This window comes from Branchiostoma lanceolatum, chromosome 4 (genome assembly GCF_035083965.1).
Source record: "Branchiostoma lanceolatum isolate klBraLanc5 chromosome 4, klBraLanc5.hap2, whole genome shotgun sequence".
Taxonomy (NCBI): domain Eukaryota; kingdom Metazoa; phylum Chordata; class Leptocardii; order Amphioxiformes; family Branchiostomatidae; genus Branchiostoma; species Branchiostoma lanceolatum.
Window position 1 is genome coordinate 27889743 of NC_089725.1, and position 13228 is coordinate 27902970.

The window sequence follows — 13228 nt, forward strand, 5'->3', positions numbered from 1 at the left end:
TAGGGAAGTAAATGTAAATTTCAACCTCACCAAACAGAATTGCTTTCCCCAGAATATTTCAAGTTTTGCCCCCTGAAATCGCTTAGGGCACCTTTAAGTTTCATGGACCCAAACCGGAAAGTAAGGCTTTTGTAGCTATAATATAGCCCAACGAATATGATTTAACTGCCAATGGTTCGGTCGTCCTTCTGCTACCTTCCTCATGGCAATACGGACTGGATCTAGTTCCAACGGCTCCAAAATTACAGTTTGGACTCATGACACATAAAAAGTTTCATAATCATCCAATGAGAAGGATGAGTAGAAGGCTCAACTATTGTTTGAAAGCAGCAGGTGACAATGGATTTTAACATGCAAAAAACTGGGCCACTTGGAGTTATGTTTTGATGTGTAACGTTAGAGTTATCTACTAGTATCATATATTTCCTTCTGACCAAGTGGAAATTCCCTTTGTTGTGCAGTACTAACTTTTTCCGCAAGGTGGTGTTGATAAGTTGCAAGAATCCCAGCGGGCTGATAACCATGTGGTATGCGCACACCCCCGCAATAACAACAAAGTGGACTGATCCGGTTATGGTAATTTGTCAAAATGGCGGCATCCAAGTTCGTCTTCGAGCCCACAACCTACAAAAATCCTGCTAATTTTGCCTTATAAGTTTTAACCATGTCCTCGATGACGATGATGAGGGGAAGTGTAGGATCCGAGGGATCGGGAAACGCCGGAACGGAGCTGGCTCGCGATCTCCCCGGCGAACAGGAGGACCAGCCCGCCGGCCAAGCCCAGGTGATGGCATCCCAACCTGAACAAAAGTCAGACTCGGGGGTGAACAACAGTCCCGGTGGTCCAGACTCCGCTCTGGTGCAACAGCAAGCCGACATCGTTCTGGACCCTTCAGGTACGGTACAAGGTTTAACACAGAAGGGAGCGTCTGGGATTGGGAAGGGACTTGTGCTTGTTTACCGTCTACTTTACGAGTGTAAGGAGGGAGGGGGGTGGACATAGTAGAACGAGATCACTACGGACACTTGCTTTGTGGGTGGCAAACACTGGTGACTCATAAATGATGTTTACTGTAGATGTTAGAACGGAAGGGAGCACCATGCCAAAAGTGGCGAGAATAACAACGTAACGCACTCTAAAGACTAAAACTACACAGCATACACTGATAATAATATTATACAACATAATTCATAGATGTAAACATAAATAACATGATTAGTTCACGTGGAAGATAATTAAGTTTTCAAAGTAAACTTGTTATATACAAGTTCTTTGTAGAGGTTTTTATATCCTACCTTGATCCATATGTGAATGTGAGGAATGATTGCTGAAAACAGCACTGTGCAGCTGTGCCACTCTTGTTGATAAATGAATGAGAGGAAATAAAACTATCTACGGGTTAGTCAGGACATAAGCATAAGTTTTCTGTAACTTTGATCTACATGTAGTACTGAATTTTAATGGGTTAACGTTAAATGCTCTCGTCATGTACTTCATGACACTTTTTACAGCTCAATGACAGTTTTGAAACTACATGTACAGTATATCCACGTCATGGTTAGTGCTGCATACCTAAATAGGACTGGACCTGACGTTTAGGTTCAAGTCAAAGAAAACCTAACGTTAAATGTCTGGATATAAGTCCTCATAAGCTCATATACCAACCTTTAAACCTTCTGTAGATTGTGAAATCTGCACTGAAAAAATAGGAAAACATTGCTAGTATACCCAAATTGTCATGGCCGTGCACACAAAATTTGACAAATTGCAAAAGGTTAAAAAACAGGTTTTGTGGCTCTGGAAGCTTGGGAGACCATCAGTTTTCTGGATCAAGAGTCACTGAAATAAGAGTTTTGTAGTTGTCCATGTCTACATACTACTAGTATATGTGGTGTCGATAGTTGAGCTAAAACTTGGAAGTAGAAGACACAGGGTCGAGAGGTCACAGGTTTGATTCTTGGCATTCCTGGGGATCGAACCCGGCCCGCCAGCACACAGACTGCATGCCATAAATACTAGGCTAAAAGGTCTGGACCAGTTAGACTGGTCAGTTTGGACCCCACTGTTACAATGCTGTGTCCTTGATTCGAGAAATACACTATACATGACCTTCCTTAGTATCGTTACTCCACCCATGTGTAGATGGGTTACTATGGGTACCTGAGGTAACAAAGGTACACAGGAGAGGGATGGGCCCTGCTTTCCAATACCATGCCCAAGACTCAGTGGATTACAGTAAGTTAGTAACAATCAATTGCCCCTAATTTCCAGTTCAAGGATTGGTCCCATTTGGACGTTGGAAAAATATGGGAATTTATGCGAATATGCAGTAGACATGCAACAGCTCTAACAATTTTTATCTTTTATATTCATAACAATATGCAAGAACTTTTTTGCTACTTAATCATACCCAATGCCTATATATATATGTCTCCAAAACCGTTAGGCCTGATGAAGAATGCTTATACGATAAAGGTTTAGATTGGCATTCACATTTTGTTTACATGCTATCTGAACATTTGTACATTCATTGCAGATATGTGACTCTTATTAGGAACAAGAAATGGCCAATAAAAAATCATAAGATAAACGCCTTTAAGGTGTCCGTATCCTGATGCCTCAAAATGCAACTAGCTACTTGTTAAATACTGTTATCTTTTGTCAGACATGACAAAAAAATTTGCATTGACACAGGTCACATTTTATTATCATGAATTTTATAAGAGGTCCGTTGAAGCTAGTCTCTACTAGACTCCGTGGGTTGCTGGAAAAATTGACCAAATAGACAGAATAATTTGCTGGCTATGAAGTTACCATTTTCAACCCGCCTTGGTTGAGTGAGCTCAATCCCCCTAACAACTATCCCTACATATTTTGCCCTATTTTTCCTACAGCTTTTTTTATTTGCGGGGAGGTCTGTTAGGGACTACATTGGAACAGCAGAAAACAGGAGACTGGATTTCATAGTTTTTTCCTCCTGCAGAAGCAGACTCCAGCCTGCAGTCAGCGGTGAACGTATCGTCTGTGCCAGCTGCTGGACTCCAGCAGGGCGTGGTTCCAGTCCACCTGAGTCCAGGTGTCACCATCCTACCTGGTGTCGCCAACAGCGCCGGGCTCATCACCAACTCTGTGGAACAGTAAGTCCACGGATAGCATAGTTCTTTGTACACAACCAAGTGTTTTATTCAAGACCAACTCAGGCAACCTCAGCTGCCTCTTCATTCTACGTGTAGTTCAAAGATTTGTTGGTCGTTTGAAATATGCCCAGTATTAAAAGCATACCCGCCATCTGCTTGTATTTATTATATTATTATTAAATCAAATGCACATGAGGAATCTACTAACTCTATGTAGTATGTTGTTTAGACGTGATCAAAATATAATACAAAAATGATCAATATCTATGAAAAGGTCAACATTTTTTGTTCCAACTACTGTTACATGTATCTAAAAAAACATTCAAACACAATTTGAGGAAATCTTTGACAAATATCGTTGCTGGGGCACTTGCATGTTGTTATTCAAGCTATGCAGCAATCAGTACAATAAGATGACCTGAAATGTTTCATTCCAGTGAGCAGAGGAGGTACAGGAAGAGGGCAGTGCATAATGAGGGTAAGCAGTGGTCTCTGTGTACAGATACATCAATCATTAATTCTGGGGGGATGTTGTGGATGTGGATGGCATGTTTGATGGGACAAGTTCATGTTCATGAGGTGCAGGGATTGCTGTGTAATATTCTAGACACATTTGCAAATAGGAAAATGCTGGATGTACTGAAGATTTAGTTTTAAGTTTGCTGCACAGGAGGGCTCTAGCCACCGCCCCTCATTTGACAGAATTTTCTTGCAAATGACGAAAAAATTTTAAAGGCCGTTCCATCAACCTTGACAGACAAGGATCAGTTGATAAATATCCAAATTTAAATAATTGATGGATGGAAACTCATCAATGACAGAAATTTGTACACGGTGACAAAAAACATCAATATCTTCATCAATTGAAATGGGATGATAGAAAGAATTTCAAGCTGACTAGAGCCCTGCAGCGCAGTGAAAATCAAGAGCCCACATTGTCTTTGACTTAGCTGTTAAAACTGTAGTAGGAACACAATGGAAGAACATATGTTTGTGGTGTGATGAGTTTCCTGGGAAAGGCACTAGGGCAAAAAGAATTAAAACTTTAGGATGCTGCAAAAATTTACAATACCAATTTGATGAAAATTAAATAGGTTTGTTGCCAAATACTGGTATATCGATTCCTTCTAAACAATATTGCAGCCAACTATTATACAACTGTAAGACTGACTGAATTGTACGTAATATTAGGCAATACAAATACAGAACAACATCCTTGCCTATTTAATAGTAAAACCAATAACCACTTCTCAAATCAGCTTGTGAATCCCAGTTCTTTCTCTGTTTCCACACTCCATGTTAGTTGAAAGAAGGCGGAAAGACAAGATAAACGCAGGAATCCTAAGGATCGGAGAACTTCTCCCCTGCACACAGCAGGAGAAACAAGCTGTGGTAAGTTCCTGCCTTTTATTATCTCCTTGAAAAAAGGAAGTATTGTTTTTGGTGTGTGTGTTTGTGTTTCCAGATATTTTTGGTCAGCATAACTGTTATGTGTGAAGGTCTTTTTTTTCTGTGTTCATTGACTTTAAGGCCCTAAACAATTTATCAATAAATTAGCCTTGCATTGTTTTCTGATGTTGTTATGTCATTTTGCTCGGTAAGTTAATTGCGACTACTGTTTGGTTTAAGTGCCTGTGACTTTGCATTGATAGTTTGCCAGCGTAGTTGATTGTGTTAGTCCATACCAGTTTATTTCGCTGGTTCTTGGATATTTTAAAATGAAGATTTAGCAAGACATCAACATAAAAACTGGGTTTGGAAGAGTGCTTGAATCTGACTTGAATTCACTCTTAACTAGGTATACCTATGTACTGTCTTTCTCCTCAAATTCTGTTTTCATATTGATCTTCCAGTTCAGCTTTATTTTTTCTATGCCGGGAACCAGCAGATAAAATTGGTTTGGCCTAGCTTTGTTACAAGAGAAGTGCTAGCTACTGAAACAGCAAGGAAACGTGCTGCCCTATGTGCCACTAAGCACTACAAGGTGAACTATTGGTGTTGCATGTCTGATGAGTGGGGTTTTGTTATACCGTGTCCACAGAGTAAGCGAGGCATCCTTGACAAGGCCTACGACCACATTGTGAAGCTCAGTAAGGAACATGAACACATGCTGATGAACGGGGGATCACCTGTACAAGGTAAGAAGGACGTCTTTCTTATCTTGTGAAAGTGTTTAAGTGAAACTTTCACTTTGTCTTCCTTGTTAACTTTTCTATTTTATATGAATAACAGACATCTTACAGAATTTGTAGAGCAAAGGACAAGAACATAGCCTGAGTGTCATCCTGTTTCAATTCCTGGCTCGGCCTTGTTTGGTGAAGGCAGAGCCTGGAACTGAAACAGGATGACACTCAGGCTAACAAGGACAATGTTCAAACATTAAAAAACAGATACATAATATAATAGTTGATTATTTAAGCTTAAGCTTACTATGTGGAAAGAAATCATTATACTGAAGTCCTTGTTGCAAACTGTTACCTCATCATCATTTGCATGAGTAACTGTTACATTACGACAGGCATTTACCAGCCTGATGAAATTATTGACGGAATGTCATCCTGTTGTTTCAGCCATGGAGATCAGGAGACTGCGGGAGCAGATCAACGAGCTGACCGTGGAGAAGGAGAGGTACGAGAAGGTGCTGAATATGCACGGGATCTCCGTCAGCCAAGACCCCACCCTCATGTGGAAGGTGAGTGTTAGACTCACTCTTTAATATCAAGTTGCTTATTAAGACTGCTTATTTGTTGAGTGCTTATTTGTTAACTCAGGTCAGACTACTTTATACTAAGTTGTAAATACTGTTAATTTGTTGCTCGTGATGAGTCAGCTTTTAGCTCATGTTAATTAGTCTGCAATTCTGCTGACAGGCTGTGAAACGCTCCATTAGCAAGTTAATGAACCATTTATTTATTCATTCATTCATTCAAGGGGAAGACCAAGGCCATCAGTCCCGTGGGGCCCTACAAGTCTGTCACGCCGCTGGTGATCCGTCACGTCAAGACAGAGAGCCAACAGGTCGCAGTAGGCAGTGGAGTCGGCCCGATAACTAGTGGGCTGAACATGCAGGCGAACTGTAAGGGAGGGGAGATCTCGCTTGTACAGGCACCTAACGGACTACAACAGGCAGTCCACTCTGGGATGTCCGGACTTCTGATGACGAAGCCAGCGGCCAGTTCGTCAGTGGTCAGCCAGCAGGTTCCTGTTGGACAGACGGTGGTCAACCAGGCCGGAGGGCTGGTCAACCTGGTCCAAGTCCCCTCGCCGGCGGTCAAAGTCTTCCCGTCCGTTGTGGGGAGCTCGTCGGGGCCCGGAGCCCTGCAGGTCAACCCTACAGTCAACACAGCAAACATGGCGCTGGTCTCGCCCCTGATGACTGCCGGGAGTGGAGCAGTGCTCGGCTCGCAACCCTGCGCCTCCACCGCACAGAACTCCATGGCGAAAGTGCCGCAAAACGCAGTTCAGGGCGGCATGGCACCCGCCGTCATCCCGATCCTCGGTAGCGTGCCGAGTGCCACTGTCGGCGCGTCCCAGGCAATAAACACCCCGTCGTCAGTTTCTCCCTATCTCATACAGCCACAGAACTCTCTACTGGGTCAGAACGTGCTGGGTACAAACTCTGTTCTGGTGAACACGGTCTCCCAAGTAGGGGGCGTGCAGAACCCAGGCTACGTGACCGTCACCGTCATGCCAAACAACATGCCCAGCACGCAGGAGGTACCTGTAGCCAACGGGCAGCCAGTCCTCATGCCGGCTGGTCAGGTGGGGAACTCGGGTCTACCTGCCAATCAGATTCAGTACCTTCCCGCGGGGGTTCCCCAGAACGTGCAAGGCTCGGTGAACCAGCTCAGCACGACAGAAACGATACACCAAAACCCGCAGTTCTCCAACATGCTCGCCCCTCAGAACATGAACCCCGTCGGCATGCTCCCCGTAAGTGCCTGTACCAACCTCACCAACGTGTCCCAAAGCACGGCCGTGCCAAGACTCTCCACAGGGATGACGAATAGCCTGACGTCTCCTGTTCTGAATAACGGCACGAAGCCGGTTACGAGCATGGTTTGGTCCACCACGAGCGTGCCCAGACCCGGAGGGTTCAACAGCATACAGATCCCGGGAGCGAACGGCATGCAGGTGGTCGCTGGTCCAACCATCAACTCCAGCGGCACCCTGAAGCTCCCCCTGCCCAGCAACCCCAACGTGGTGCCCAACATGACGGGCCCCATGTTCACCATCCTGCAGGGTCCCGGCAACCAGATCATTCTCATGCCCGTGGTCACCAGTGCCGGGACGGGGGCCAGTCTTCCCAACGCCACGTCGTCTTCCAGCAGTGACAGCAAGAAAAAGTCCAAGAAGTCCAGCAGCAAGAAGAAGGCCCCGAAAAGCGGTGACAAGGGGGCGAAGGCAACAGACTCTGCCACAAAGAGCAAAACCAAGGATAAAGAGATTGGTTCCACGCAAAATGGGAAACAGACAACACATGCGGGGCTAATAAAGTCCCCTACAACTGTAGATAGTCAAGCAATAATGCAGTCTGGAGCGACAACTGTAGTGAACCAATCTCCGAGTCAGGCCACTCCAATCATGTCGCTGCCAACTTCGTCAGGAACCACTCCTAAGGATGTAAGCACATCAGCTACAGTCGGGACATCAAAAGTTACATCTACCCCATATCTCTTACCTCACCCGAGCATGCAGGCGCAAGTGCCTCACACTTCTCTGCCAGTAAACGTTATCAATCCCACATCTTCCATGGTGTCGACTCCGGCCAGTAACAGCTCGGGTGGCCAGACTGTAGTGAGTAATCCGTCTGCAGCCAGCTTGCAGGTGTCGGCCGGACAGGCCCCTCTGATGTTCCCCGTCTCGCCCCTGCAGCTGCCGTGCCCTGTGAACCACACCTCCGTCGTGCCAACCCCCACGGCTTTCCTCACCAACCAAAGCTCGCAGTTCAACCCAAACCTCAACAAACTGGCCGGTGGGGGAGCCATGCAGGTGCCTGTTGGTGGGGGAGTGCAGCTACTTTCTCTCCCATCTCTCTCGGGGAACCCAATGGTGCCATTCAATAACCCCCTACAGGTGAACACGACCCAAGTTGCAACAGCTGGCAACGGCCAGAACACCCAGGATATTCTAGCGAAAGCTGCGGAGTCCATATTTTCAGCGCAGTCTCCTGATCTGTCGTCGCCGTCCGAGCAGCCCCTGTTCAGCAGCCTTCAGGTGTCGCAAGCCAGCTTAGCTTCAGTTTCTGCACATCCAGGCCAGCAAACCTGCGATGTCGCCATGATTACGACGAATTCTCAGAATGCAGCTGCCACTACGTCATCCAACAATAAAACACAGTATCATGTGCTGACTCAGGCCGCTGGGAACGCTGAACATGATAAGAGAAGTGAGTTGTTTGTACAGCATTCTACAAGTCATCCGGCCAACAGGCAGGGTAGTCAAACTGCACCTCAGACTTCAGGAACGCCAATGCCGTTTATCGGTCACAAACAACATCACGACGGCCTGCAAGGTCCTACCTTGAGTTTTAGCAGTGCTCAAAATAGTGGCGTCTTAGGAGGAAACAGTGTGAACAGTCAGGGGACTGATTCAACTATACTACAGCAACATAGACACCACAGTGGTCATCATGTTGGACTGCCTAAGCAGGTGTCCACTCCTCACGCTTCAGTTTGTCCTGTGCCTGCGCCGTCGGGAAAGTCCAGAGCAAAGGCCAAAGCAAAGCCAAGTGAAACAGGAAAAGCAAAGACAAAGGAAAGGAAAAGCAAAAACGCTGGTCCTAACAAGTCTCAGACAAAGAGTAATCCTGCAAGCTCTACACATACAGGAGGCAATGCACCACCAGTGTCTGGAGCTTCTGAAGGCACTGTCACAGTCACTAAGGACTCAAGAAGTGTTGGTATACAAGGACTTTCACAAGCAAATGTATCAGCCATAGGTAGCAACAATAACAGCTCACTTAGAGAGCAGACCTCCGCTGTGTTCAGTGCAAATGCCCCAGTTGGGCTGATTCCATCCCCGGTCCCTTTACCTGCACAGCTGTCCAAGACTGCCGCCCCCACCAGCAGTGTTGTCACACAGCCTCAGGGCACTGCAGCAGCTCCAGCTCAGGGTAGAACTGTGGTGCAAAGAACACCGACCAAGAACAGTAGGTTGAGTTATTCAGCGGAGGCTCTGATAGGAAATACCACTTCCAGACCTTCCTCTGGTCAAGAGACACCCCAACCTAACGCAGATAAAACAGTGCCTAGTCCACATGGGACCCCAAAAAGGCCGCCCAACTCGCAGTACAACAATCTCAGACCTGAAACGACTGTCTCCAGATCTGTGATTTATTCCCCAGAAGTGCAATCAGGAAAAACACCGGGACAGGCCCGTGCACAGAATGTGCCGAACTCTTTTGAAGGGCAGGGGAGGGACCCTGTGCCTTCTTCACAGGCTGGTGGTTTTCTGTATGTTCCCTGGTTGAATAGACCCACCACAACAAACAATGGGAATCAAGCCTCAACAAGACCATCATCATCCTCCACCACAACTTTAGTTCCGACATCAAATGTGAGTGCGAAATCTTCCATAGGCACCAGGGCATCACCTGTTCCTCCCCCTGTAACATCTACAGTGCAGAAATCACCCACCTTCTCATTCTTCCCTCTTCAGCCTGATCTTTTCAACCAGAGTCCTCAGGCTGCTGCAAACTTCACAGCAGCCGCGTCCTCAAAAACTTCCAAGACATCCATGCCACCGCCCAACATTACTCCAACGTCGCACCTCATCCAGAACAAGGACACCGGCAGCATCAGGTTGGCTGACTCTGTCGGGTCCCAGACAGCTGCGGGAAGATGGGACGGAAGGAACATCTCCTCCTTGCTGAGCCCAAGGCTCCACCCTCATTCCCACCATCACCCCCCTCGCTCCGAGCAGAGCGCCTCTCCGGCAGGTTCCGAAGCGTCCAGGTTGCTGGCAGCATCAAAAGCACACGGCAGCGCTCCTGCAACCGGAGCGAGCACTGTAGCCTGGGGAAACCAGGGGCTCTGCCAGAGGATGCAGAGTCAGACCAACAGCAGCGTAGACAGCCAGAAGTCACAGCAGCCCGTGGGGCGGGAGGGGGCTCCGCTGCCACGACTGAACAGTGTTGCCTGCAGAACGTCATCAGACCCTGGCACCCAGCTGATGACAAATGTCCAACAGAGAACAGTGGAGACCAGTGACCAAAGGGTGCCTCCAGTCCAGCGCCGGGGAGTGGAACCCAGAGTCAACGCACACGGCGGCCGATCAGAACAGATTGAGCCTCAGCAAAGACAAGACAGACCAAGACCATCGCCTCAGGGTACCGTAGGAAGACAGCAACCTGCAAAGAACAGGAACAACCCTTGGCAAGGTGATCAACAGAGCCCTGCCCAGGCAAATGGTCACGATGTGGCAACATCTCCAACAAGTCCTCGCTTGCCGGTCCAGAGCCCCCAAAGAAGCCACGCTGATGTGCTGTCAGGCGGGAGAGTCGTGCAGCAGGCTGGTAGACCTGATACTGCACAGAACATGGCAGGAAGGCAAATCCAAATCACCGAACAGCAAGCAGCCAGTCCACGAACAGCCTCTGCAAATGTGACCAGAAACCCTCAGAGCTTTGTAGCAACTCTTGGACATCCTACGACCAACAACATTGATCGTTCCCCCAGGCATCACAACGGGCCTATGTCAGTGGAGCCCGAGTCCCCCTCCTTCTCCAACCAAAGGCCCAGCTCGGGAGAGAGCCCGGCTGCCAGAAAGAACAAGAGGCAGCGGGAAGCGGAGGATCAGCAGCCCAAGAGACTCAAGCCAACTGAGAATAACCAGACCATGAGAGGCAGTCAGCAACCAGCGACTGAAGGGAACAATAGCAGACAAAAGAATACTGAGAGGCCGATGACCTGGACGATAGTTCACAGAGAGGGTCCAGGAGCGCAGACAGGAGCTCACCATATGATACCGCAGCCCATGCAAGACTTTAACGGGGTGAGAACGTCTGCTTCCGATGTTAACCATGGACAGGTGGTGAACGGTCACGGCAGGGAGCATCTCCCACCTCCGCACGCGCCCAGGCTGGCAACCTCTCATGACTTCTTCAACCCGGCCTTCAACATCCACCCCCGGGGCCAGGACATGCACAGGCACAACATCCAGCCCAGGGCCCCGTTCCCCGGCCCTGAGTTTCAGAGAGACGGCCGGCCGCATGGCACTGCGCCTTCCACGCAACACAACCCTCAGCCAAACCTCAACACCTCTGCCTCCTTCCTGCCAGGTATGCCGGCGCCCGTTTCGGAGGCCGGTCGCCCGCACAGTAGAGCCCACGAGGTGGGTCAGTTCTACACCAACTTCAACCCACCCAAGCAAGTCCACGGAGACGTTCCCCTGCCTACCTACCTCCCGAACCAGGTGCTTACCTCGCAGCCCCCTCGACTTCCGGAGGGCCGTGCTGAAATTGCGACCCCATTTAACCCCTTCTCACCGCCCAGACCTGCTGGTTTACCCTTGAACTTCTCCCAGAACTTCCCTGTTGTCCCAGATGGGAACATCCCGCCTCGTACCACCTTCAATCTTCCCCCCGCGGTCACCACCGGCCCCCCGGCCAACACCCTGGTCAACTCTCTGCCTCCCCCTCCCCCGCCCATCACTCCCCACGTGCCGAACTTCGGCATGTTTCCCGACGTCCCCCACAACGTGGCGGGGCCGCAGAACGACAACGCGGCGGCGCTGGGCGTGCCCCAGCTGCCCTTCCACACCAGCCCCATGCTGAGCCAGGCGCACGGAGACCCCCACCACCCGGGGCTGAGGACGGGGCCGCTCATCGGGCCCCGGGGGAAGGAGAGCTTCATGCACAGCGCCATGAGCATCCAGAACATCCTGGGGAAGGGCCAGCACCCGCCGCTGGAGGACCCCACCGCAATGAACCACGGGATCGGCGCGCCGATGGGACCAAGTTATCACACGTCTGCCTTCAGCAATGCCGTCCACGCTTTCAACTTTCCCCCTCCTTGAAATAGTTCCCACGGACATTTTCACGGATTCCACTGCATGCTGGGAGGTACAGGGCACTATGGGTAGCTCAAGTACAAACTGTCATTACCATGACAACATAGCTGGACATACTTGAACATATATTGCATATGATTTGCCATGGTGATGATGTTGTTTGCCTCCTGAGCTTGCCTATAGCTTAGTGCCCTGCATCTCCCAGCATGCAATGGGATCTGTGAAAAGGTGTTTGAGCTGGCCTAATGAAATCTCTCACAAGTGTGTCACACTGTACGCTGCTTAAACTGTGATTGGGAGTAAAATGTCAGATTCAGAAAATTTTTTAACTTTTAGTACTTTGATTTGTGCTTTCAAGGAGCAAAAACATTGTTGCTGAGAAGAGAAAGTGCACACAGGTCGAAGTTTTGAAATTTGATATAAATGAATGCAGGAGTTGACAGAATTTGAGGCTGGCATGCAAATTTGACCACTTTTAGAAGCCACCTTTCTATTGTGTTGACAAAAAGATTCATTTCTAGCATTTACACTTTACAGCTGTTTTAGAAGTCCAAGCAGACTTGTGTTATTAGCCATGATCTACAAGTATGTGGCCTCTTGATAATATATGCTTGAAAAGAAAGAACAGCATGTTCATGGTGGTAAAAGGTCCATTGTTGAAGATAAGAAAAACAGACATATGAAATATGAAATAGGATGATGTAATAATTCTCAGCTATAACTACCTTCCAAGTTATATGGAGGAACAAAGCAATATGAAAAAAAAGATATGTAGGAATGAAAGTTTGTGGCAAGATAGTTTTATCACAGTATCAGATAAAGGTTTGATCATATTATCTGAATGTATATTTTTATACCACAAGTAGCTTTATATCTGCATTTTTATGATATGGCATGTATGTATTTCTGAAGTAATGTACAGCTTATCCTCATATCATTAAAGAAGTTTTTTGAAAGATGAGTCAGTGATGTATCTACTTGCAGTGCTGATTTTACTAGACTAGACTGGTTTCCAGACTTATGCGATTGCTGGAAAGATAGTAAAAATTTATCAGAGGAGTTAGAGAGAGAGAAATGA

The 13228-nt window shown here is 47.7% G+C and overlaps 1 protein-coding gene across 1 annotated transcript; it reads left to right on the plus strand.

The window, feature by feature from the left end:
* Nucleotides 1-550: 550 nt before the first annotated feature.
* On the plus strand, nt 551-13111 carry LOC136433813 (basic helix-loop-helix domain-containing protein USF3-like). The gene is made up of 7 exons (XM_066426344.1): nt 551-896; nt 2985-3138; nt 3576-3616; nt 4442-4530; nt 5180-5276; nt 5709-5830; nt 6070-13111. The coding sequence occupies exons 1-7, from the start codon at nt 665-667 to the stop codon at nt 12154-12156; spliced, it is 6822 nt and encodes a 2273-aa protein (XP_066282441.1). The 5' UTR covers nt 551-664; the 3' UTR covers nt 12157-13111.
* The last annotated feature ends 117 nt before the right edge of the window (nt 13112-13228 follow it).

What these genes read in the sequence shown, in the direction of transcription:
- LOC136433813 (XM_066426344.1), top strand. Translation starts at nt 665, where the DNA reads ATGTCCTCGATGACGATGATGAGGGGAAGTGTAGGATCCGAGGGATCG. An exon ending in ATCACCAACTCTGTGGAACA is followed by an intron (nt 3,139 to 3,575) that starts GTAAGTCCACGG and finishes GTTTCATTCCAG; the next exon opens with TGAGCAGAGGAGGTACAGGA. An exon ending in ACCCCACCCTCATGTGGAAG is followed by an intron (nt 5,831 to 6,069) that starts GTGAGTGTTAGA and finishes CATTCATTCAAG; the next exon opens with GGGAAGACCAAGGCCATCAG.